General features: G+C 46.2%; 1 protein-coding gene across 1 annotated transcript in view; it reads right to left on the reverse strand.

Annotated features, from left to right (window-relative positions):
* The window catches only part of TDRD3 (tudor domain containing 3), a 271283-nt gene that overhangs the window by 113390 nt on the left and 133416 nt on the right, over positions 1 to 24477 (reverse strand). The window contains exon 4 of the mRNA XM_066581368.1: positions 12781 to 12941. Coding sequence (XP_066437465.1) covers positions 12781 to 12941 — 161 coding nt within the window. The remainder of the gene's footprint in view (positions 1 to 12780; positions 12942 to 24477) is intronic.

Below are 24477 nucleotides of genomic sequence, written 5' to 3' on the forward strand. Positions count from 1 at the left end.
CGGAAGTAAATGTGAATTTCATGTGTATGCAATTTTTCTATTCTTATTATTGAAATAACGTGATTTTCGCGTTCATGAAAATCCCAAGTGCAGCGATGCAATGCCTTTTTCTCACAAAATGTACTTCAATCGCAGACAAACGTTGCACTTACAAGCCCAACATTGGTCCAAGTTTCCCAGACCATTATCTCACTTGTCTGTGTGAATACACCCTTACACTAATACACTGTAACAAACTATGTGACATCATGGCTAGTCCAGGACTATTTTTTGCCAATCACTGTAAGCAAGGTGGTTTCCACTCATTGAACGCAAGGAAACAATGAGGAATTGAAATATAACACTTTCTGAGGAAATGATGAGCCAAAAATGTGACATTGAATAGAATGCAGAACATATATTTTTCCCGGCTGTAAGAGAGAAGAGAATAAAAAAAATTAATTCTCCAACATGACAAAAAAGGATACACTCTTCACGTTTCCTTTGCTGGTAAGCAGACAATGCTATGGATGTATCAATTCTCTAATGAATGTATATCTTAATTATGTGGATGTTGCACTTAAAATAATGAAATACAACTCAGTGAGGCATAAAAAATAAAAAAGAGATTTACAGGACTGTAAGTGTATTAGACAGAACTAGAAGGGAAGTTGTATTCTTAAGTGAATATCTAACCTTCCCACCTTATGCATTTTATAGTCATGAACCTACACAGCCAATATGTTAATGGGAAAGGAAACAACTAAATCAATTTACTGTGGGCTGAAAGTTATGATGAATCCAACAATCCAACTATCTCAGGACTTATCCATTTTTGGATGGAAAACTGCATTTCAAATAGCTAAAAGTACTTTTTGGTTAAACTGCCTCTAAGTCGTACACACCAACAGTAACCTGGCGTCTACTGACAAAATTGTACCCAGGCATACACCGGTATTAGGGTATCTTGAAGCCATCAGGAATTCCTGGTAGAGTCAAGATTGAAAGGGGGGTGATGCCCCTGAACGTGATTGGCTGCACAGGGGGAGAGCCCCCAGTTCCTGCAAGGGAACTATGCAAAAATAGACAATCCATACAGCGGGCGCCGGCGCTGCAACCGCAAAACCCCCAGGAACAAATGGCTTGCCCGGCAGCATCGGGTGTGGCGGTGGGACATTAGACGGAAGACTCCGTCAGTGAAGAAGCGGAGGGCAGGAAAAGTGGATTCCCTGGCGGGCGGCGGTGGCCCAGAAGTCCCCTCACGGTGGAAGAGTTGCACGCCATCTCCAGCAGAGAGGACAAACCTAAGCCGGGAGCGGCCGTCACGGCCCACTGATGCGGCTGCCGCAACGGAAATGACAGCCGTCGGCTGGGACCAAGGTGTAATGCCAAAGCGACGGCCGGGACTGATAGGTGAGCGGGTGGCAGAGTATCAGGCTTGCTGCAGCGTCTCGATAGATTTGTCCCATCCAATGCATAGAGATCCGGCAGCACTCAAACACAGCTTTCCCAGATGGGCGAGGTAGGTATATGCACAGCCACCAGCCAATGGGATCCTGGACCTCCAATCCCGGGTCAATTCATAGTAGTAAAGCAGAGGCGGCAGCATCAAATGTGTAGAGTAAAGTATAAAATCCTTTTATTGCTCCATATAGTAAAAGGCAACGTTTCGACTACATGTACTTTTCAAGCTTGGGATAGATTTGTCCCAGCGCTGCAGTCTTACACTCAGGGTTACTACAGTTATTAGCCTTACATTATGACATGTTACAGCAATAAGAGGCCAGCATTTACAGATTATAATGTAAGGCTGATAACTGTAGTAACCCTGAGTGTAAGGCTGCAGTGCTGGGACAAATCTATCCACACTGTGCTTCCAGGACTTTTGTGCCTTCACCCTATCCGGAGCTGGAGGTGTGCGACTGGCGTTCCTCCTGTCAAACCCCTAGCTTTCGGTAGCATCAAGGTACACCAATACCACATACACCTTCCTTCCAGTTAGTAGATGAGTTTGTGCAATGTGTCAACCATTCATAAATCAAGTCGGATACTATGATGTGCCTATTACCGCTGTACAATGACCTTCATGATGTTACATCTGAAGGTGTCCTAAGAGGAAACAGAGAAGCAGGATGTCCTTTACTTTCTATCAGCTGTATATAGGAGACATCATTCCAGCTAGTCTCCACCCACAGGCTCAGGGAAGCTAGAAATTAGAGATAGATACAAGAGAAAACTGCGAAAAATATAGGATATGTGTCAAATAATTACCAGAAATAGTATTACCACTCATGTACATACACGACAGCTTATTCTGAAAAGTCATCAGAAACAACAGGTATGCTTTGAAGAGGAACGATTACTTCTGGAGGACCCCAATTATCATTATTTCAGCAATGTAGGGCAAACCAATCTATCAAGCATCAATACATGCAAATAATTAGTATACAGCAAAGAAGACTTTCACATGGCGATATTTTGGCCAGTATTGCATCTGTATTTGCAAGCCAGAACTAGCAAGCGCAGATTATGAAGACAGAAGAGGTACAAATATTAGCATTATAGTTATTTTCTGTGTAGGTTCTACTCCTAGTTAGAACTTGAAAGCAGTGATGCAAAATACTACTGTGTGAAAGTGGTCGAAACTAGGAATGAAACATACACAGAGAAAAAGGTCTAATGGAAAGATTTGCAAACATGCATGTTTTGGAGCCACTCCAGGTCATAGCTTACAGATATTGATGCAAAATCCAGACGACAAGTAGCCTTCACAACAAATTTGGAGAGTGATGTCCAGATAGCATGGTATGGACAAAACATATTACACCTTACTGTGGGCCACGGGCTGTACTCACGGGCATTAGTAAATACTGCACCAGCCCAAAACGTACAGGTTTCCAACCATTTTCCTACCAATGCTTTTAGCTTTCTGTTCTGTTTTAGTAATGTTTTTGCAGCGCCGGATCTTTTCTTCTACGACTACCGTTTACCGATGCTGCGGCGGATCCTTTTACCCTGAGCACGGATTAGGTGGTTATTCATTAGGTGGCTGGATTGATTGCGAGTGGCTGAGCTGGATTGTACTTTCTATTGCATTTATCCTTAACAGAGATGAGCGAGTATACTCGGTAAAGGCAATTGCTCGAGCGAGCATTTCCCTTAGCAAGTACCTGCCCACTCGGGAGCAAAGGTTCGGGTGCCGGCGCGGGGGAGCGGCGAGTAGCGGCTGTCAGCAGGAAGGAGTGGGTGGAAGAGAGGGAGAGAGAGAGATCTCCCCTCCGTTCCGCCCCGCTCTCCCCGCCCGCTGCCGGCACCCGAACCTTTCATCTCGAGCGGGCAGGTACTCGCTAAAGGCAATGCTCGCTCGAGCAATTGCCTTTAGCGAGTATACTCACACATCTCTAATCCTTAACTTAAATGGGTTGTCTGGCAATATACAAAAACATCTCATACTAGACCAATATGGAACATGAGGCTCACTGTCACCATTCTGCTTGTAAGACAGCTGGATACTGTGCTTGAATAGAGGTTCAGCCTCAACAGACCCATGATCCTCTGTACTGTAATTATATAAGTGAATTCCTGTAGGGCGTTTGAAGCCATTAAACTGACGTGCTTACAGAGAAGTGGCCAGCTATTCATTAATCAAAGGCTCAGATCATGAGATAGCCGGCAATTATAGCATTTAGAGAGTAGTACAAACTCTTAACAATGCTTCAAATGCACAAAACAAAATGTTTTAACATGTATGAAAGATCTACTTTTCTCACTTCACTCTGTTGAGCAGAGCCATTAGGCCAAGACTGAATTTATACGATGCAGCTGCGACAGAACACATATATTATTAAGTATGTGATTAGTGTATGTCAAGTGTTTTCAGACAAACTGGCCCCAGAAATTCTAATAGCTACGGAAAAAATTATAGCAATTTGAGCTTATCAAGCTTTGTATTAGTGAACAGATTCATATAGAAAGGTCACATTGGAGATTTCTGGTACTACAACCCTCTACTTACATGGCAAGTAAAGGACTATTCAGATCAATGTCCATGTGCTCAGAACATTATGCTATATTTGTAGTAACATTATGGGTTGAAATAGGAGTTTGTCCGTTCCAGCAGCTTTCTTAAATTTATCTATAGCACATCAGAATATCATTTAGAGTAGATTTGAAAAAATGAAGAAAAAAAAAAATCTTGTTACTTGTATAGTGCCAACTTATTCTGCAGCTCTTTCAGGTAATTTATTTATATCCCCCCCGCCCCCACCTTCCCCACCACGATGGGTACTCATTTTACCGACCTCGGAAAGATGGAAGGCTGAGTCAACCTTGAGTCAGCTACCTGAACCATTCGGGGCTTGAACTCACAACTTTCAGGTCGTAAACGAGAGCTTAGGACTGTATTTCTGCTGCGTTAGGCATAAAAAGAATCCTCGAATCAAGTACAATATAAGGTATAACATGTGATTCCCAAATAATACGAATTATAGCAATCACTAGCCTTTACAGTAGTAATCTGAAAATAAAACATTTGAAGATAAACCGTGCCTACTGCTCCATACAACGATCAATAACATTAAAACCACCTGCCTCGTGCTTCCTAAACCGTTCTGAACCATAAAGGCATGACCTCCACAAGACCTCCGATGGTGTCCTTTGGTATCTGGCACTAAGAGGTTAATAGCAGGTCCTTTGAGTCCTGTAAGTTGCGCCCATGGATCAGCCATGTTTTTCCATCACATTCCACAGATGCTCAATAGGCCTGAGAGCTGGGGAATTCATGGGTTAGTATGAGCACTCTGATGAGACTGCTGCGATGCACTGTATGTTCTGTCACCTTTCTATCATAGCCAATATTTACTTGGTTTGGATCAGATTGGCTCTCCTATGCTCCTTATGTGCAAAAATGAGCCTGTGGCCGGTTCACCAGTTGTACTGCCTTGGGTAGCTCTTTAACCCCATAATGACGCGGCCCTTTTATTTTTTTTTTACTTTCGTTTTTTCCTCACTTTTAAAAAATTGTAACTCCTTTATTTATCCATCGACGTCACTGTATGATGGCTTGTTTTTTGCGGGACGAGTTGTATTTTTCAGTGGTGCTATTTAATGTACCATTTAATGTACTGAAAAACCTTTTAAAAAATTCTCAGTGGAGTAAAATGAGGGGGAAAAAACCCATCTTCAACTAATCAATTGTTTGCCAATATATTCCACCCCTGGACAGGCACCATTGTCAAGAAGATAATCAAAGTTATTCACTTCACCTGACAGTTGTTTTAATGTAATGACTCGTCAATATAAGTAGAATACAATCCACTGTTCAACTCTTTTAATTGGTTTTGTCCGGGGTGTACTTAAGGACGTAGTGATTTTTCAGACTTTTTTAATCTTCATTAGAGATGAGCGAGCGTACTCGTCCGAGCTTGATACTCGTTCGAGTATTAGCGTGTTCGAGATGCTCGTGACGAGTACCACGCGATGTTCGAGTTACTTTCACTTTCATCTCTGAGATGTTAGCGCGCTTTTCTGGCCAATAGAAAGACAGGGAAGGCATTACAACTTCCTCCTGCGACGTTCAAGCCCTATACCACCCCCCTGCAGTGAGTGGCTGGGGAGATCAGGTGTCACCCGAGTATATAAATCGGCCCCTCCCGCGGCTCGCCACAGATGCAAATAGTAGTCCTAATTAATACGCAGCCAGCTAAGTGTTACAGCAGGCTTGCGCAAAATTCTTTCCTGGCTCTGCTGTGCGTTCCGTAAGCGAAGTCAGCCTCCAACCACAGGCCAATAAGCGGCACATTTAATTACAGCGTTCTGTTTCTGCACTACTGGTAATACACCATGCTGAGGGGTAGGGGTAGGCCTAGAGGACGTGGATGCGGGCGAGGACGCGGAGGCCCAAGTCAGAGTGTGGGCACAGGCCGAGCTCCTGATCCAGGTGTATCGCAGCCGACTGCTGCGGGATTAGGAGAAAGGCACGTTTCTGGCGTCCCCACATTCATCTCACAATTAATGGGTCCACGCGGTAGACCTTTATTAGAAAATGAGCAGCGTGAGCAGGTCCTGTCGTGGATGGCAGAAAGTGCATCCAGCAATCTATCGACCACCCAGAGTTCTGCGCCGTCCACTGCTGCAACTCTGAATCCTCTGGCTGCTGCTCCTCCTTCCTCCCAGCCTCCTCACTCCATTACAATGACACATTCTGAGGAGCAGGCAGACTCCCAGGAACTGTTCCTGGGCCCCTGCCCAGAATGGGCAGCAATGGTTCCTCTTCCACCGGAGGAGTTTGTCGTGACCGATGCCCAACCTTTGGAAAGTTCCCGGGGTCCGGGGAATGAGGCTGGGGACTTCCGGCAACTGTCTCAAGAGCTTTCATTGGGTGAGGAGGACGATGACGATGAGACACAGTTGTCTATCACTCAGGTAGTAGTAATTGGAGTAAGTGCGAGGGAGGAGCGCACAGAGGATTCGGAGGAAGAGCAGCAGGACGATGAGGTGACTGACCCCACCTGGTTTGCTAAGCCTACTGAGGACAGGTCTTCAGAGGGGGAGGCAAGTGCAGCAGCAGGGCAGGTTGGAAGAGCCAGTGCGGTGGCCAGGGGTAGAGGCAGGGCCAGACCGAATAATCCACCAACTGTTTCCCAAAGCGCCCCCTCGCGCCATGCCACCCTGCAGAGGCCGAGGTGCTCAAAGGTCTGGCAGTTTTTCACTGAGAGTGCAGACGACCGACGAACAGTGGTGTGCAACCTTTGTCGCGCCAAGATCAGTCGGGGAGCCACCACCACCAGCCTCACCACCACCAGCATGCGCAGACATATGATGGCCAAGCACCCCACAAGGTGGGACGAAGGCCGTTCACTGCCTCCGGTTTGCACCACTGCCTCTCCCCCTGTGCCCCAACCTGCCACTGAGATCCAACCCCCCTCTCAGGACACAGGCACTACCGTCTCCTGGCCTGCACCCACATACTCACCTCCGCTGTCCTCGGCCCCATCCACCAATGTCTCTCAGCGCAGCGTCCAGCCGTTGCTAGCGCAAGTGTTTGAGCGCAAGCGCAAGTACGCCGCCACGCACCCGCACACTCAAGCGTTAAACGTACACATAGCCAAATTTATCAGCCTGGAGATGCTGCCGTATAGGCTTGTGGAAACGGAGGCTTTCAAAAGCATGATGGCGGTTCTCAGTCGCCACTACTTTTCCCGATGTGCCGTCCCAGCCCTGCACGACCACGTCTCCCGCAACATTGTACTCGCCCTCACCAACGCGGTTACTGCCAAGGTCCACTTAACAACGGACACGTGGACAAGCACAGGCGGGCAGGGCCACTATATCTCCCTAACGGTACATTGGGTGAATGTAGTGGAGGCTGGGACCAAGTCAGAGCCTGGGACCGCTAACGTCCTACCCACCTCCAGAATTGCGGGCCCCAGCTCGGTGCTGGTATCTGCGGCGGTGTATGCTTCCTCCACTAAACCACCCTCCTCCTCCTCCGCAACCTCTGTCTCGCAATAAAGATGTGTCAGCAGCAGCACGTCGCCAGCAGTCGGTGTCGCGCGGCGTGGCAGCACAGCGGTGTGCAAGCGTCAGCAGGCCGTGCTAAAACTACTAGCTTAGGAGAGAAGAGGCACACGGCCCACGAACTGCTGCAGGGTCTGACAGAGCAGACCGACCGCTGGCTTGCGCCGCTGAGCCTCCAACCGGGCATGGTCGTGTGTGACAACGGCCGTAACCTGGTGGCGGCTCTGCAGCTCGGCAGCCTCACGCACGTGCCATGCCTGGCCCACGTCTTTAATTTGGTGGTTCAGCGCTTTCTGAAAAGCTACCCACGCTTGTCAGACCTGCTCGGAAAGGTGCGCCGGCTCTGCGCACATTTCCGCACGTCCCACACGGACGCTGCCACCCTGCGCACCCTGCAACATCGGTTTAATCTGCCAGTGCACCGACTGCTGTGCGACGTGCCCACACGGTGGAACTCTACGCTCCACATGTTGGCCAAGCTCTATGAGCAGCGTAGAGCTATAGTGGAATACCAACTCCAACATGGGCGGCGCAGTGGGAGTCAGCCTCCTCAATTCTTTACAGAAGAGTGGGCCTGGTTGGCAGACATCTGCCAGGTCCTTGGAAACTTTGAGGAGTCTACCCAGATGGTGAGCGGCGATGCTGCAATCATTAGCGTCACCATTCCTCTGCTATGCCTCTTGAGAAGTTCCCTGCAAAGCATAAAGGCAGACGCTTTGCGCTCGGAAACGGAGGCGGGGGAAGACAGTATGTCGCTGGATAGTCAGAGCACCCTCCTGTCTATATCTCAGCGCGTTGAGGAGGAGGAGGAGGAGGTGGAGGAGCATGAGGAGGAGGGGGAAGAGACAGCTTGGCCCACTGCTGAGGGTACCCATGCTGCTTGCCTGTAATCCTTTCAGCGTGTATGGCCTGAGGAGGAGGAGGATCCTGAAAGTGATCTTCTTAGTGAAGACAGCCATGTGTTGCGTACAGGTACCCTGGCACACATGGCTGACTTCATGTTAGGATGCCTTTCTCGTGACCCTCGCGTTATACGCATTCTGGCCACTACGGATTACTGGGTGTACACACTGCTCGACCCACGGCATAAGGAGAACCTTTCCACTCTCATACCCGAAGAGGAAAGGGGTTCGAGAATGATGCTATACCACAGGACCCTGGGGACAAGCTGATGGTAAAATTCCCATCCGACAGCGCTAGTGGCCGAAGGCGCAGTTCCGAGGGCCAGGTAGCAGGGGAGGTGCGGAGATCAGGCAGCATGTACAGCATAGCAGGGGAACATTCTCCAAGGCCTTTGACAGCTTTCTGGCTCCCCAGCAAGACTGTGTCACCGCTCCCCAGTCAAGGCTGAGTCGGCGGGAGCACTGTAAAAGGATGGTGAGGGAGTCCGTAGCCGATCGCACGACCGTCCTCCGTGACGCCTCTGCCCCCTACAACTACTGGGTGTCGAAGCTGGACACGTGGCCTGAACGCGCGCTCTATGCCCTGGAGGTGCTTGCTTGTCCTGCGGCTAGCGTCTTGTCAGAGAGGGTGTTTAGTGCGGCTGGGGGAATCATCACGGATAAGCGTACCCGCCTGTCAACCGACAGTGCCGACAGGCTTACACTCATCAAGATGAACAAAGCCTGGATTTCCCCAGACTTTTCTTCTCCACCAGCGGACAGCAGCGATACCTAAACAATACGTAGGCTGCACCCGCAGATGGAAGCATTGTTCTCTATCACCATCTAAAACGGGGACATTTTTGCTTCATCAATCTGTGTATAATATTCATCCTCCTCCTCCTGAAACCTCACGTAATCACGCCGAACGGGCAATTTTTCTTAGGCCCACAAGGCTCAGTCATATAATTTTTCTAAACCATGTTTATACGTTTCAATGCTCATTAAAGCGTTGAAACTTGCACCTGAACCAATTTTTATTTTAACTGGGCTACCTCCAGGCCTAGTTACAAATTAAGCCACATTAACCAAAGCGATTAATGGGTTTCACCTGCCCTCTTGGTTGGGCATGGGCAATTTTTCTGAGGTACATTAGTACTGTTGGTACACCAATTTTTTGAGGCCCTCGCCTACAGTGTAATCCAATTAATTTTTTGCCCACCTGCATTAAAGCTGAGATTACCTCAGCTGTGATGGGCACTGCAATGGGATATATTTATGTACCGCCGGTGGCTTCCTGGCACCCACCCATGCTGTCGGTCCACACGGAGTTTTAACTGCATGTGTCCACTTCTAAAGAACCCCAGTCTGACTGGGGCATGCAATGTGGGCCGAAGCCCACCTGCATTTAACATGACATTACCTCAGCTGTGATGGGCAATGCAATGGGATATATTTATGTACCGCCGGTGGGTTCCAGGGAGCCACCCATGCTGTGGGTGCACACGGAATTCCCATTGCGGAGTTGTACCTGCCTGTGACTATTTATAAAAAAACACGGTCTGACTGGGGCATGCAGACACCTTGACAGAATGAATAGTGTGTGGCACATAGGTTCCCCATTGCTATGCCCACGTGTGCAGTTCCAGATGGAGGTGGCACAGGATTGGATTTCTCATTGCTTCTGTACAGCATTGTGGGCTATCGCCCCGCCCCTTTTAAAGAGGGTCGCTGCCTAGCCGTGCCAACCCTCTGCAGTGTGTGCCTGCGGTTCCTCCTCATGGCAGACGCACTTATAAATAGAGATGAGGGTGGTGTGGCATGAGGGCAGCTGAAGGCTGCGCAGGGACAATTTGGTGTGCGCTGTGGACACTGGGTCGTGCAGGGGGGGGTTGGCCAACATGTAACCCAGGAGAAGTGGCAGCGGAGTGCCATGCAGGCAGCGATTATGCTTTGTTGGAGGTAGTGTGGTGCTTAGCTAAGGTATGCATTGCTAATGAGGGCTTTTCAGAAGTAAAAATTGTTGGGAGGGGGGTGGGCCACTCTTGCCGCTATTGTGGCTTAATAGTGGGACCTGGGAACTTGAGATGCAGCCCAACATGTAGCCCCTCGCCTGCCCTATCCGTTTCTGTGTCGTTCCCATCACTTTCTTGAATTGCCCAGATTTTCACACATGAAAACCTTAGCGAGCATCGGCGATATACAAAAATGCTCGGGTCGCCCACTGACTTCAATGGGGTTCGTTATTCGAAACGAACCCTCGAGCATCGCGAAAATTTCGTCCCGAGTAACGAGCACCCGAGCATTTTGGTGCTCGCTCATCTCTAATCTTTATTTTTCAAAAAGAATAACTTTTTTGGATGACTGTGGAAGAACACACCAATTTTTGTTTTCTTATGTTATTTACCATGCGGTATAAATGACATGACGACTTTTTTCAGTGGTTTTGTAGGATTATGCAGATACCAAAATTATATTTTGTTTCAGGTTTTTCCACCTTTTCACAATAGAAACTTTTTATTTAGAAAACACTACAATTTATTTTTGGCATCGCTGCATTCAAAGACCTAGACCTTTTTATTTCACCATCTATGAAGCTGCGCAAATGCATGTTCTGTTTTTTGTAGGATGAGCTGTGGTTATTACTTGCACCCTTTTGGGGTATAGATGACTTTTTGATAATTGTTTATTGAGTTTTTTGGGGAGGCAGAATGAACAAAAACAGTGTTTTGGCATTTTTTTACTGTGTTCAAGCAAACAGAATAAATAAGGTGTTCATTTTATTGTACGAGTTGTTTCAAAAAATGTGATACCAATTAAGTATTTGTTATTCTACTGTCAGGCCACTTTAAGGCAGAGGTCAGCACTGATTGTGACAGCTTAATAGTTAAACGGACCAGATAAGAGTTAAAGGGACTTTGTCATGTCTTATAAGCATGATAAACTAAGTTATGGTGCTCGTAGGGCAGGGAACTAGAGTCCAGGGTGTACTACTTACACTTACCATTCTCCCTATTTCCACGCTGCCACGCCTGGAAGTTGGCATTAGGTCTATGAATGTGACTCTTTTCTTCAGTCAATGCGCACACAATTCCATTAAAGGGGTTCTGACACAAATAATTTTTTTATGCTTTAGCAGCCATTGTTCCCTGGTCTGCCTAATGGACCCAGGGAACCCATGGTTTAATGGCTGCTAAAGCATAAAAAGATAATACTTACCTTGTCTCCTGTTGTTGTTGACATCAGAGGGGTCATCTCCCGGCAGGCGCTGTTCCTCCTCTTCTGTCTGCACGAGCCGCGCCGCTCCGGGATCGCGCGCATGCGCAGTGGAGAGGTGCCCTCTGACAGGAGTCAGGACGGGCTGCGTCTCCACTGCGCATGCGCAGCACTCCGGAGTTTAGCAGGACGGACGGGCCGCCCACAGCAAGCACGGCTTGTGACGTGCTTGCTGTGGGCGGTCCGTCCGTTCACCTCGGAAGTGCCTGACGGACGGACCAGAGCAGGAAGCGGTCTTTTTGACGGCTCCTGCTCTGCTTTAAAGGCACAGAAGAAGATGCCGGCTGGAGGGGACATGCCTGGCGATCGGGCCAGGCCAGGCAAGGTGAGTACAATTTTTTTTTTTTGATGTCAGAACCCCTTTAAGAGCTGTGGGAATGCATACACGCTGACTGAAGAAGAGGGTCATGCTTATAAGTCTTCACGGGAACAGGGAGTAGGGTTATTATAAGTATTATCCCAGATTCCACATTCCCTCTTCTATGAGCAGCTTAATAAGGGAGGAAAACCATATACATATATAGATATCCCTAGACTCCTCATACCCCGTCCTATAAGCATTGTAACATAGATTATGTGGTCTGGTGGGTTCCCTTTAAAGAGAGATAAAAAAGATCATATTATGGAATTGGCAAAATAGCTACATGTAGGTGGCACAACAGAAACGGTTTTCTTCCTTTTCAAAGACAGGTAATTTGCATACTTTTTGTTTCAACTGAGGGCTGATTTACACGATTATCACTCAAAATGGAGACGTAGTTGTTGCGTGTAAATGTGCGCCCATCGTGCACTCTTTGCTCATCGCTAACTTCAAGTCAGCTTAAAATTCTTCGTCCCTGATAACAGGGACAGTATGCTGTGTTCTCGGCGGGCAGCGCTGATAGCATTGTATGCAGCCAGCAGCCCGCAGCAGAACAAAGCAGATGTATTTAGAGATTAGACCACCTGCTGTTCTCTAAATTCATGCAAATGAAGCTAGTTAGCTACTTATGGGCTACTTATGGGCTAGTCAGCCCATTAGTAGCTAATGCAAAATGATCGCTCAAAACTTCCTGACAAATTTTGAGCGATTATCCTTGCGTGTAAATGGGCCTTTAGCTTAGTACAGGTTCAGTCAGTATCTTACCTGACTTTTGACAGGTGATTAAACTCTATGGCCGTGCAGGATGTATGGCCATCGGTCATCTGTAAACGAAGCATTCTAGGAGCTGCCTGAGATTCTTCATTGTCTTTTGGTGCAGATATATTGCGGATTTTCTGAATTTGTAGAACACATGGACCATCTATCTGGAAAAGGTAGAACAGATTTAGAAGAAAAGCAAACAGAATTAAAAGCTAGAAAATATGTTGTAGTTTTAATTAGATATAATTAGCTAAACCTTATCTGCAAAAAGAAAAAGTGTTGGATCAGCAGACAAAATTACACAGCTGTTACAATAAATTGACTTTTATATATACCGTATTTTTTGTTCTATAAGACGCACCCCTGTTTTAGAGGGGAAAATAGGGGAAAACATTTTGAACTCACCCAGGGACAGTGCAGTGGATAATGCTGTGCGACAGAGAAGCAGTGGTCTGAAACAGCGGAGCTCCATGTCACAGCAGCGCTTGTTCGGCAGGAGGAAGTGAAGAAGCCGATTGGTGGAGGCGGGGAAGCAGCAGCAGTTCCCGACAGGTGCTCACCACCAATTAGTGGCACATATGAGTGGCAGTGGGCAGCAGAGAAAATTGGTAAGTGACTGCGCATTTGTCTGCGCAATCATGAGTTTGTTTGCGCGATCGCAATTTAGTTTGCACGATCATGCGAACAAATGCCAATGTGACAAATTTTGGCACGTTCACTTTATAAGATGCAGCGACTTTTTTACCCGGCTTTGGGAGGGAAAAAAGTGTGTCTTATAAAGCTAAAAATACGGTATACTAAACTTACTTGTGTAAGGGTATATTCACATATAGTTGTTCAAGTGTGGTTCGTCGTCTCTAGGTGCAGCATAAATATGTTCCACTTATACAGAAGATCGAAATAAATCTGAAATTATTCATCTTTTTTGGACTTTTTAACATGACAAAAACATGGCATTTTAACAGATAGATCACTGTAACTCACTACTAATCAGTATTTCCCTCACTAAACTCCAGAGCTTAATCGGGGCGCCTCCTGTACTACCTGATCTTGGCTCTCAGATTCCAGACAGACACACTTTAAGAAAAGGCAGCTGTGTTCGCTCCGTCTCCACTGACCTACGTGCCTTCATATAGGCGCAGAGGACTCGGCCCACCAGACGATTCCCTTGTGGCACCGTCTGTGCCTGCTAAAATCTCCGCTCTATTGTGTGCCAGTCACTGCACTATAGCATACAATTTAAAGTAATCACTCATCCATAAAACGCTCCACAGTGCTGCCTGTATTTCCTCCTTCAGCTATGCAGTCGCCTTTCCGCATCCAAAACAGGGTCGAAATCCGCACCACTGGTACAGATTTTGACTCAAAATCAGCTGTGTACCCGCAGCTAATTTCAGAAGATACAGCGCTTACCTCCAAAAGTTTTTGCCCTGCCAGCACTCCCCGGCGGCGTCTACTGAGCGCAACATCACTAGTCAGGTGATGCGCAGCATTCACGCTACGTGTAAATTACGCTTAGAGTGCAGGCAATTTGCAGTCCCACCTCTTAACCCCAACCTGATTTGTATGAGATAATTAGGCATATCATTTTAAAACCATTTACAGAACATCTTTCAAAAAGGACTCAAGCAATTGTATAGAATGCCATTCTAGGATGTGGCATGATAGTACGCTCCAGAGAAGCAGGGACTCCTCATAATGGTTTATGCTGTGAGAAAGCCCTTCTTAGCCAGCAGAACAGAGAGCGCACGTCTTACCAGCAATTATGAATAGCTTTATGTCCTTTCTAAATGTCTGAGTACATTTAACCTTGTACTGTGAAAATCAATCTGCAAACTATTGAAATCCATTGTGATCAAGTTGCTAACAAGTGCCGTGTAAAAGAGCCTATTCTAGACAGAGAAGAAAGGAAACCAATTACAAAATTGCTATAAGGTTTCATTATAGGTTATAGTGTATCAATATAAAAGTCAACTTCAGCCCTCTCACTAGAGGAGGTGATGGCAGCGGGTTTGGGGGCCGAATTTGCAGCGGCGGATTCAAGTGTGGATTTTGGTGCGGAATGCAGAAAAATTCTGACCGAGTGAAAAGTCCCAAAAGCAGAAACACATTAAGGGTATCTAAACGTGCCACCTTACTTTTGGTATTGTAATAGCTCTCTGTGCTGCCGTAGTTTTACTGGTACATATTATAGCACGCATAGCGGCAGCATGACAGGAGCTTGCGGACAGTAATATAACAGCACAGCCAGATTATATTACCTGGGCACAATATTTATAATCCCTTTTGTTTGCAGTATGAGGAGAGATAAACAGGCACATACATACATACATACATACATACACAACCTTTGTAAAAAAAACAAGCGCCTCACCTAGTAGGAATTGTCAATTTAAAGCCAAACTCGGCATGCAGTTACATCTCAGGAGGATATGCAAATGATTCCAGTTGTGCGATTGGATGAACAGTCTAACCACCCTAAAAGCGGCTCCACCCATGGCCTATAAAAAGGCTCCTAGAGGCTACTAGTATGTAGTGGAGCTCTTTTTCCACTTAAGTAGAATTTGTTGACCACTAGACATGCCTTCATGAAGCAATCAAAGACATTTCACTAAGTTAACAGAAAGCATGCACACAAGGTGACCAGGCCCAGGATAGCCTCGACAGACCACCAGTAGAAAGGATCATCTGATCGTCTGACAGGCACAAGCAGCTCCAACCTTTTCATTCTCCGTCATGCAGAGACGGGTGGCATCATTACAGACCCCATGTCTGTCGGAACCCTTTCCAGACACTTGGCTGAAGGACATTTGGTCTCGCGGCACCAATATGTGAACTGCCTTTGACACCCACCTACCATTGCCTCAGTTTGCAGTGGTGTTATGAATGACGAAACTGGACTGCTAAGTAGAACCAGGTTATCTTCAGCGATAAATCCAGCTTTAGCTTGGGCACTGACGAGTGCCTCGTAGAATGGTAGACATGAAGGGGACCTCCAGGGTCATCACGTCCAACCCCTTGCTCAGTGCGGGATTCACTAAATCATCCCAGACAGATATTTGTCCAGCCTTTGTTTGAAGACTTCCATTGAAGGAGAACTCACCACCTCCCGTGGCAACCTGTTCCACTCATTGATCACCCTCACTGTCAAAAAGTTTTTCTAAATATCTAATTTGTGCCTCCTCCCTTTCAGTTTCATCCCATTGCTTCTGGCCTTTCCTTGTACAAATAAGAATAGGGCTGATCCCTCTGCACTGTGACAGCCCTTCAGATATTTGTAGACAGCTATTAAGTCTCCTCTCGGCCTTCTTTTTTGTAAGCTACACATTCCCAGATCCTTTACCCGTTCCTCATAGGACATGATTTGCAGACCGCTCCCCATCTTGGTAACTCTTCTCTGAACTTACTCTAGTTTGTTGGTCTTCTTTAAATTAGGGTGCTCAGAACTGAAAACGGCATTTCAGATCTCTTTTTTTAAATTGGGATGCCCAGAACTGGACACAGTATTCCAGATGAGGTCTGACTAAGGCCTCCTTCCCACGAACGGATTTCCGCCGCGTAATTCGCGGCGAAAATCCGCTGCGTTGCACGCAGCTATTAGGTTCTATTGAACCTAATAGCTCCATGCTCACGATGCGTAATTCCACCGCGGAATTACGCACCGCGATTTCTCCCGTCCTCACCCGCAGCATGCTCTATTTTCTGCGGGTGAGGACGGGCTGTACGCACTGACGGCTTCCATTGCAGTCAATGGAAGCCGTCCATTCACGCTATCTCCCGCTGTAACCAGCGGGAGATAGCGTGAAAAAACGCTTTCCCGCCCACCGCCGAGCGTCATATGACGCCAAATGACGCGGTCCGGCCGCGTCACGTGACACGGCTGGTGACGCGAGAGCGGTGGGCGGTGACGAGCGGTGACGAGCGGTGACGCGGCGGTGGTGGGCGGGGAAGCGATTTCACGCTATCTCCCGCAGGTAAGTATAGGGGCTCTGGGGGGCGCCGTGACGGGCTTCACAGCGGAATATTACGCTGCGGAGCCCGTCACGCTCGTGGGAAGGAGGCCTAAGGAAGAGAAGAGGGGGATAATAACCTCACATGATCTAGACTCTATGCTTCTCTTAATACATCCCAGAATTGTGTTTGCCTTTTTGGCTGCTACATCATATTGTTAACTCATATTCAGTCTATTATCTATTAGTATACCCAAGTATATTTCACTTGTGCTGCTGCTCAATTTCTTTCATTCTGTAGGTGCTTAGTTTCATTTTTCTTGCTCAGGTGTAGGACAAGCAAGGATCTTGCATTTCTCCCTGTTAAATACCATTCTGGTAGTTACCTCCCACTGTTTAAGCTTGTCTAGATCTTTTTAAATCCTGTCTCTCTTCCCTAGTATTCGCTATTGTACCTAGCGTTGTGTCATTTGCAAACAGTTTTCCCTCAATTCCCTCCACCAGCTCATTTATAAAAATGTTTAACACTGGGCCCAGCACAGAGCTTTGTGGTACCCCACTTGACAAATTCTTCCACTTGGATGTGTAGCCATTTATGACCACTCTGAGTATGACCACTCAGCCAATTGTGAATCCACCTAGCGGTTGCCTTGTCAATCCCATATTTGGCCATTTTTTCAATAAGGATGGCATTAGATACTTTGTGAAATCCTCAATAGCTCAATCCTGCCTTTGTTGTGGAGCGGCAGACTGCCCGCCCACCTGTTAGTGTGATGGTCTGGGGGGCAATTGAATAGCAGTCGATCACTCCTAGCAGGGGTATTAGGGACAATGACAGCTCAGTGATATGTTCGGGACATCCTGCCATGTGTTCCTCTCATGGCGGCTTCAAAGAGGCATTTTCCAGCAGGATAATGCTGGGCCGCACACACAAGGGGGTCACAGGAGCCTCCATAACATTGTTACACGTCTGTGGCTGCCCGGTCTACAGATTTATCACCAATAGAACATGTATGGGAACATCTGGGACACCAACTTCGATAGCCTAGGAGTTTGCACGATCTAGAGGCTCAGTTACAGCAAATGTGGACTGATATATGTCACAAGACTAAATACAGAGGCAGTTTGCCCAGATTGGTGGAGTGCTGCATTAATAGTTGACCTTCTGGAAGTTTCGTACATCTGCACACAAAGCTACAACATGGCACCGTAAAAGGGTCTCAAAGGCTTCCAAATGCATTGCATTATGGCTGCTGGGAGATACATTTCACCTAACCAACACATTATGTTCCCACTCCATTAGCCAATGGCTTACACGGTGGAAAGTGGGAGAATAGCTTATGCTTCCCAATCAGATTTTTGTTGACATTTTATCACAGGTTTTCTACTTGGCAGATCCTTCATGTTTCTGTTTGTATTAGGTTTTCATACATGTCAGCCAACCGCTTCATATCTCCTCTATTGCCGCTTCCTGATGTTCCACCAGTGCAGTCATATTAATATGTGGAAGCTGAACTTATCAGGTACATTTCTGTGAGTACATCTACTTTATACTAACCCTTTCACCTTGATTGTATGTTCACACAGGATGGAGAATTACTGTATTTGGACTATAGAACAGTTTTCAGCAAGATGAAATCTTGCTAAAAGCGCCTGCACCTTATAGTGCAGAGGAAGGGGGGGCCTGAAAGATCCAGAAACCCCTGACCGCTGCCTCAATGATCCAGCAGTGTGTTGATATACCATGCTGCCAGATCATAAGGAGAACTCTGTAGGCATACATACTGCGGCTGCATAGTCCTCCCTCTCCATAGATAACCTTAGAGATCACTCACATATCTCCTCCGAGTGCAGATCCTCTCCTGTTGAGACACGGACAGACAATAAGCAAAGATCAAAGGTCTTGCAGGAGCAGCATAACCTCTGATGATGTGATAACCATGTGAAAAGGAAGCAGCTAGAGGGGGTCATGTATTACTACACTTGTATGTGGGAATTATGGCCTGTGACACACGAACGCTTTAGCGCAGCATTTCATGCAAGCAAAATGTATATACACAATAGGCAGAGTGAACAGAACCCATCCATTCCAATGGGTTTGTTCACATAAGCATATTTTGCATGGGCATTTCATTTGAGAAAACAAATACACAGCATGCTCCATTTTTCTGCGCATTTAAGCACAAAATTAGCCCATATTGAACTAATTAACTTAATTTCAATGAATAGGAGCATGCCTGCAGGATTTTTTTGCGCAAGCAAATGTGCACGATTTGCGTGCGCAAAACTATAGTAAACCACACACATCCGTGCGCAAATCTACAATGCCCATCATGTAGATGCGCAGCGTAAATGTGTGACACTGGCGTTAGTGCTAATACAATCAGTGTTTAACATGCTAGCAGCAGATGGGTGAGTGCGCAGTTAGTCGTGCTGTGCGCATGTGAATGTACACCGCGCCCAAACCAATGGTAACTTGTGTGCTTGCGCCATTATTAGAATGGACACATCAGGTTTACTAGGAGCTGATTGCTCACCATTAACCCCCCGTATCTATACTAGGACACCGAAGCTAATGAGCGTAGCCCCTCCACTTTGTTAGACCCCCAGAGATGTTTTAAATTCATCAGAAATATTGTTTTCCTGTGTCCTGTTGTCCTAACCTGGGGGGCGTTTTACAGTCCGGTGTGCCTCATAGTTTGTAAACTACAGTAGGTGTGCAAAACCAGCAGCAATTTACACTACAGGCATTATGGATAGAATTTCAGGACATTCCATCAAGATGCTGGGGAGACAAAATATGCAGCATAATTTGACCTGCAACTTCTCACGTTGTATTTTACTTCCTTAAAGGGGTTGTCTCGCGCCGAAACGGTTTTTTTTTTCCCATAGGCCCCCCGTTCGGCGCAGGACAACCCCAAGGGATGTGTTAAAAAAAAAAAAAAAACATATTACTTACCCGAATCCCCGCTCTGCGACGTCTTCCTTCACCAAGATGTCCGCCGGGATCTTCACCCACGATGCACCGCGGGTCCTTTCCCATGGTGCACCGTGGGCTCTGTGCGGTCCATTGCCGATTCCAGCCTCCTGATTGGCTGGAATCGGCACACGTGACGGGGCGGAGCTACGCGATGATGCATAGAAGGGGGCGGAGCCAGAACGCCGCTCGTGCCGGACAGAGCAGAAGGGGAGAAGACCGCACAGCGCAAGCGCGTCTAAAAAAGCAAGACGACATCAGAATTAGACGGATCCATGGAGATGGGGATGCCAGCAACGGAGCAGGTAAGTGAATAACTTCTGTATGGCCAATATTTAATGCACGATGTACATTACAAAGTGCATTAATATGGCCATACAGAAGTGTATAACCCCACTTGCTTTAGCGAGACAACCCCTTTAAACGAGCTGAACTAATTGGGGTTCGGTGCGGATTTTGTCCTTGTGGATTTGCAATGGAATTTCAGCTGCAGAAAATCGGCAAAAATTTGCAAAGTCTGAACACACCCTTACTCTTCTGTGGATTTGAGCATTAGTGGTATGGCCTTAATATTGGCCAGTTAAACTGACTATTCCTTTATGGTCTTCACAGTGGGCCATCTACCATATTCCCTGAAAATATGGCCTAGCACGAAAATAAGCTCTACCCTGAATTTTCAGGATTTTTGTGAAAGCTTGAAATATAAGCCCTACCCTGAAAATAAGGCCTAGGTCCATTACACTAGGTAAAAAAGCAATACATTACCCAGCAGGCTCAGTCCAGGCTCTCCCACTGATCTCCAGAGCTCCAGCGCGCTTGCTTCAGCTCTGATTGGTTCACGAGCGCTGCTCCTCCAATCAATGCCGTGCTCGATAAAGCAATCACAGCCATCACATTGGTTCAATAAGCGCTGCATTGATTGGCTGAGCAGCGCTCGAGAACCACTCAATGCAGCGCTCAATGAACCAACGTGATGGCTATGATTGCTTTATCGAGCACGGCATTGATTCAAGGAGCAGCGCTCGTGAACCAATCACAAACATCGTGTTGTGGAGGCGGGATTTATTAATTCACTTATCAATGCCGGACAGAGCAAAAGGGGAGAAGACCGCACAGCGCAAGCGCGTCTAAAAAAGCAAGACGACATCAGAATTAGACGGATCCATGGAGATGGGGATGCCAGCAACGGAGCAGGTAAGTGAATAACTTCTGTATGGCCAATATTTAATGCACGATGTACATTACAAAGTGCATTAATATGGCCATACAGAAGTGTATAACCCCACTTGCTTTAGCGAGACAACCCCTTTAAACGAGCTGAACTAATTGGGGTTCGGTGCGGATTTTGTCCTTGTGGATTTGCAATGGAATTTCAGCTGCAGAAAATCGGCAAAAATTTGCAAAGTCTGAACACACCCTTACTCTTCTGTGGATTTGAGCATTAGTGGTATGGCCTTAATATTGGCCAGTTAAACTGACTATTCCTTTATGGTCTTCACAGTGGGCCATCTACCATATTCCCTGAAAATATGGCCTAGCACGAAAATAAGCTCTACCCTGAATTTTCAGGATTTTTGTGAAAGCTTGAAATATAAGCCCTACCCTGAAAATAAGGCCTAGGTCCATTACACTAGGTAAAAAAGCAATACATTACCCAGCAGGCTCAGTCCAGGCTCTCCCACTGATCTCCAGAGCTCCAGCGCGCTTGCTTCAGCTCTGATTGGTTCACGAGCGCTGCTCCTCCAATCAATGCCGTGCTCGATAAAGCAATCACAGCCATCACATTGGTTCAATAAGCGCTGCATTGATTGGCTGAGCAGCGCTCGAGAACCATTCAATGCAGCGCTCAATGAACCAACGTGATGGCTATGATTGCTTTATCGAGCACGGCATTGATTCAAGGAGCAGCGCTCGTGAACCAATCACAAACATCGTGTTGTGGAGGCGGGATTTATTAATTCACTTATCAATGCCGTGGCTTAGCCAATTCATAAATCCTGCCTCCATAACACGATGGCTGTGATTGGTTTAGCAGCGTTCGATGAACCAATCACAGCCATCACATTGGGGAGGCGAGATGTATGTATTGGCTGAGCAGCACTCGAGAACAAATCAGAGCCATCCCTCCCTGGAAGCGGGATTTATGAATCCCATTCCGGAAGCGATCTTCTGTGGGCCACTGAACATTGAAGCAAGTGTGCTGGAGCTCCGGAGAGCAATGGGATGGACGCAGACGGAGCCTGCTGGGTATAATAAGACATCCCCGAAAATAAGACTTAATGCCTCTTTTAGGGGCAAAAATTTACATAAGACAGGATCTTATTTTCGGGGAAACATGGTAATTGGTACCTGTGATCACCAATAAGCAAGGAGCCTTTTATTATGTTTATTCTTACCTAAAAGTTATCTAATCTCCACTTTTCTTGCATGTGTTACTGTTTCACACCATGTACTCGTGATGTGGGGCTGATTTAGATACGATTTTGCTCCCAAAAAAATGAAAATCGCTCAAAACCGTCTTTTTAACGATAATTGCTGTATGTACCTGCACTGACATTGTGCTGTTTTCGTTAAGGAATCGCTGATTGTTCTTTTAGCATGCTGAAAGAGAACAATCAACCTTATCAGAAATTCACAGTGGGATACAGCTGATTATATTGTTTCAGCTGTATCCCGCTCCCTGAACACAGGTGGAGTATGAAGAACACAGCGCTCCAGTTGTGTTCTGCATCCCCTGCTCAGGGTGCTCAGCTGTATAACAGCCGGGCGCTCCGAGCAGAGAACAGCTGGATGCAGAACACAAGCGACCCCGCTTGTCTTCTGCATCCCCCGCTGGGAGTGCCCAGCTGTATAACAGCCAGGCGCTCTGAGCAGAGAACAGCTGGATGCAGAACACAAGCGACCCCGCTTGTCTTCTGCATCCCCTGCTCAGAGGCAAAGTAATCGCTCAATGTTTGAGCAATCACTTTGCTCTTAAAGGCACACAACGATTATCGCTCAAAAGTCGCCTTGTGAGCCATAATCGTTGTCTCTAAGCCAGGCTTTAGATCACAAGCCAAGAGAGAATTTTAATTTCTTTTTCAAGTGTTGAAATGCATTGAATAAACTGCAGTAGCAGGCAGAGCCACCAGCATATGTCACTGCTCCAGACTAAAATACATTTCCTAGGAGCCATTGGCTCCTAAATTGGAAAATTTAGGAGCTAAATTACATTTTTATTTGACAAATTTAAAAACATATATAAATTATATAATGAAAGAAAAATAAACTTCTGTACTAGAAGTTTCACTTACTGTTAAGACACAAAATAAGTGGCTAACCGTAACGTATCATTCCCGACCATAATATATACGTCTATATTAAACACTGAACCCTACGCACCAAGAGGCTATTCTGTACTGGAGTCAGAAACCCTGAGATTAATGACACCGAGGAAGAAGCCTGCAATGAAACGCTGCACAATAATAGGATTCCAGGCATGGAAGAAATTGTTCATATCATATCCAGAATTGCCTTCTACAGAGAAATAATACATCACCTCATTTAACCCCTTAGTGACCAAGCCTGCTTGCGCCTTCGTGTCAACTAATTTTTTTTGGTTTTTTTCATTGTCACATTCCAGGTCTGCAAAATAAATATAACATTCCCCGGGTCGGCACGATTCCAGCGATGCTACGTTTATACAGGTTTTTTATGTTTTGCTATTTTTGTACACAAAAAAAAAGAAAAGATTTTCCTTTTTTTCCCCCATTAATTAAAGATTTGCTTTTGTGTTGCCGCATTCCAAGAGCCACAGCATTTTTATTTTTCCATCAGCGGAGCTCTATGGGGGCTGGTTTATTGCAGGATGAACTCTAGTCTTCATTCAGACACGTTTTGGGAACATATAGCGTTTGATTACTTTTTATTCCATTTTTTCTAGAGGCAAGATTAGCAAAATCTGCAACTCTGGAATGTTTTTTTAAATTAATTTTATTATTATTAACCATGTTCAGTATAAATAATATGTTCAATTGATTCTGTGGGTCAGTACGATTATTATACGATTATCAATACCAAATTTATATAGGGGTTTTCCCCCCACTTTTTTTAATGTATTTTTTTTTCTAGCGCTGCATTCAAAGACCTCTAAGATTTTTCTTTGTTTATCATCGGTGCTGTGAGGGCTTCTTTTTTCAGTTGAACTGCCATTTTTTTTAAGGCGAGATAGACAGAATTAGCATTTTTTTTGTATTTTTAATTCATTGCATGCACTGCGTGGGTTAATTAATGTACTAACTTTTTTTGCTGGGACATTACGAATGCTGCAATACCAGATTTGTGTGTTTTTTTGGGGTTTTTTTACATACTAAGGGCTCGTTCAGACGAGCGTGTTTTCGCGCGCATATACGCTTGCACAAAACTGCGCTCCTATATAAAACCATGGAGTTCCTATAAAGTGTTCACATGGGCGTGTTTTTACTGCGTGCGAACGCGCGCAGCAACGAAGAAAGGAGATGCGTACCAGTTTGGTCCGTACTGCGCTGCTCTTAGCATTGGCTCCTATGGGACACGCTGCACGCGAGTCCAGTCGTGTGAACGACCCAATAGACAGCAATGTTTTTTTTCCTTAAGCTAAATGCTTTTGTGCAAAGGGTGCATAAAGCACTCCATGTTGTGTTCCGGATGTGTTTAGTTGTAAAGACCAATAAACGATGTGCAGCCTGTTATATAAAGGAAGAAACTTAGTAATCCAAAGTTCGCTGGGGCGCCAAAGAAAACGTGTGTCTCACA

This window comes from Eleutherodactylus coqui, chromosome 1 (assembly GCF_035609145.1).
Source record: "Eleutherodactylus coqui strain aEleCoq1 chromosome 1, aEleCoq1.hap1, whole genome shotgun sequence".
In the NCBI taxonomy this organism is placed as follows: domain Eukaryota; kingdom Metazoa; phylum Chordata; class Amphibia; order Anura; family Eleutherodactylidae; genus Eleutherodactylus; species Eleutherodactylus coqui.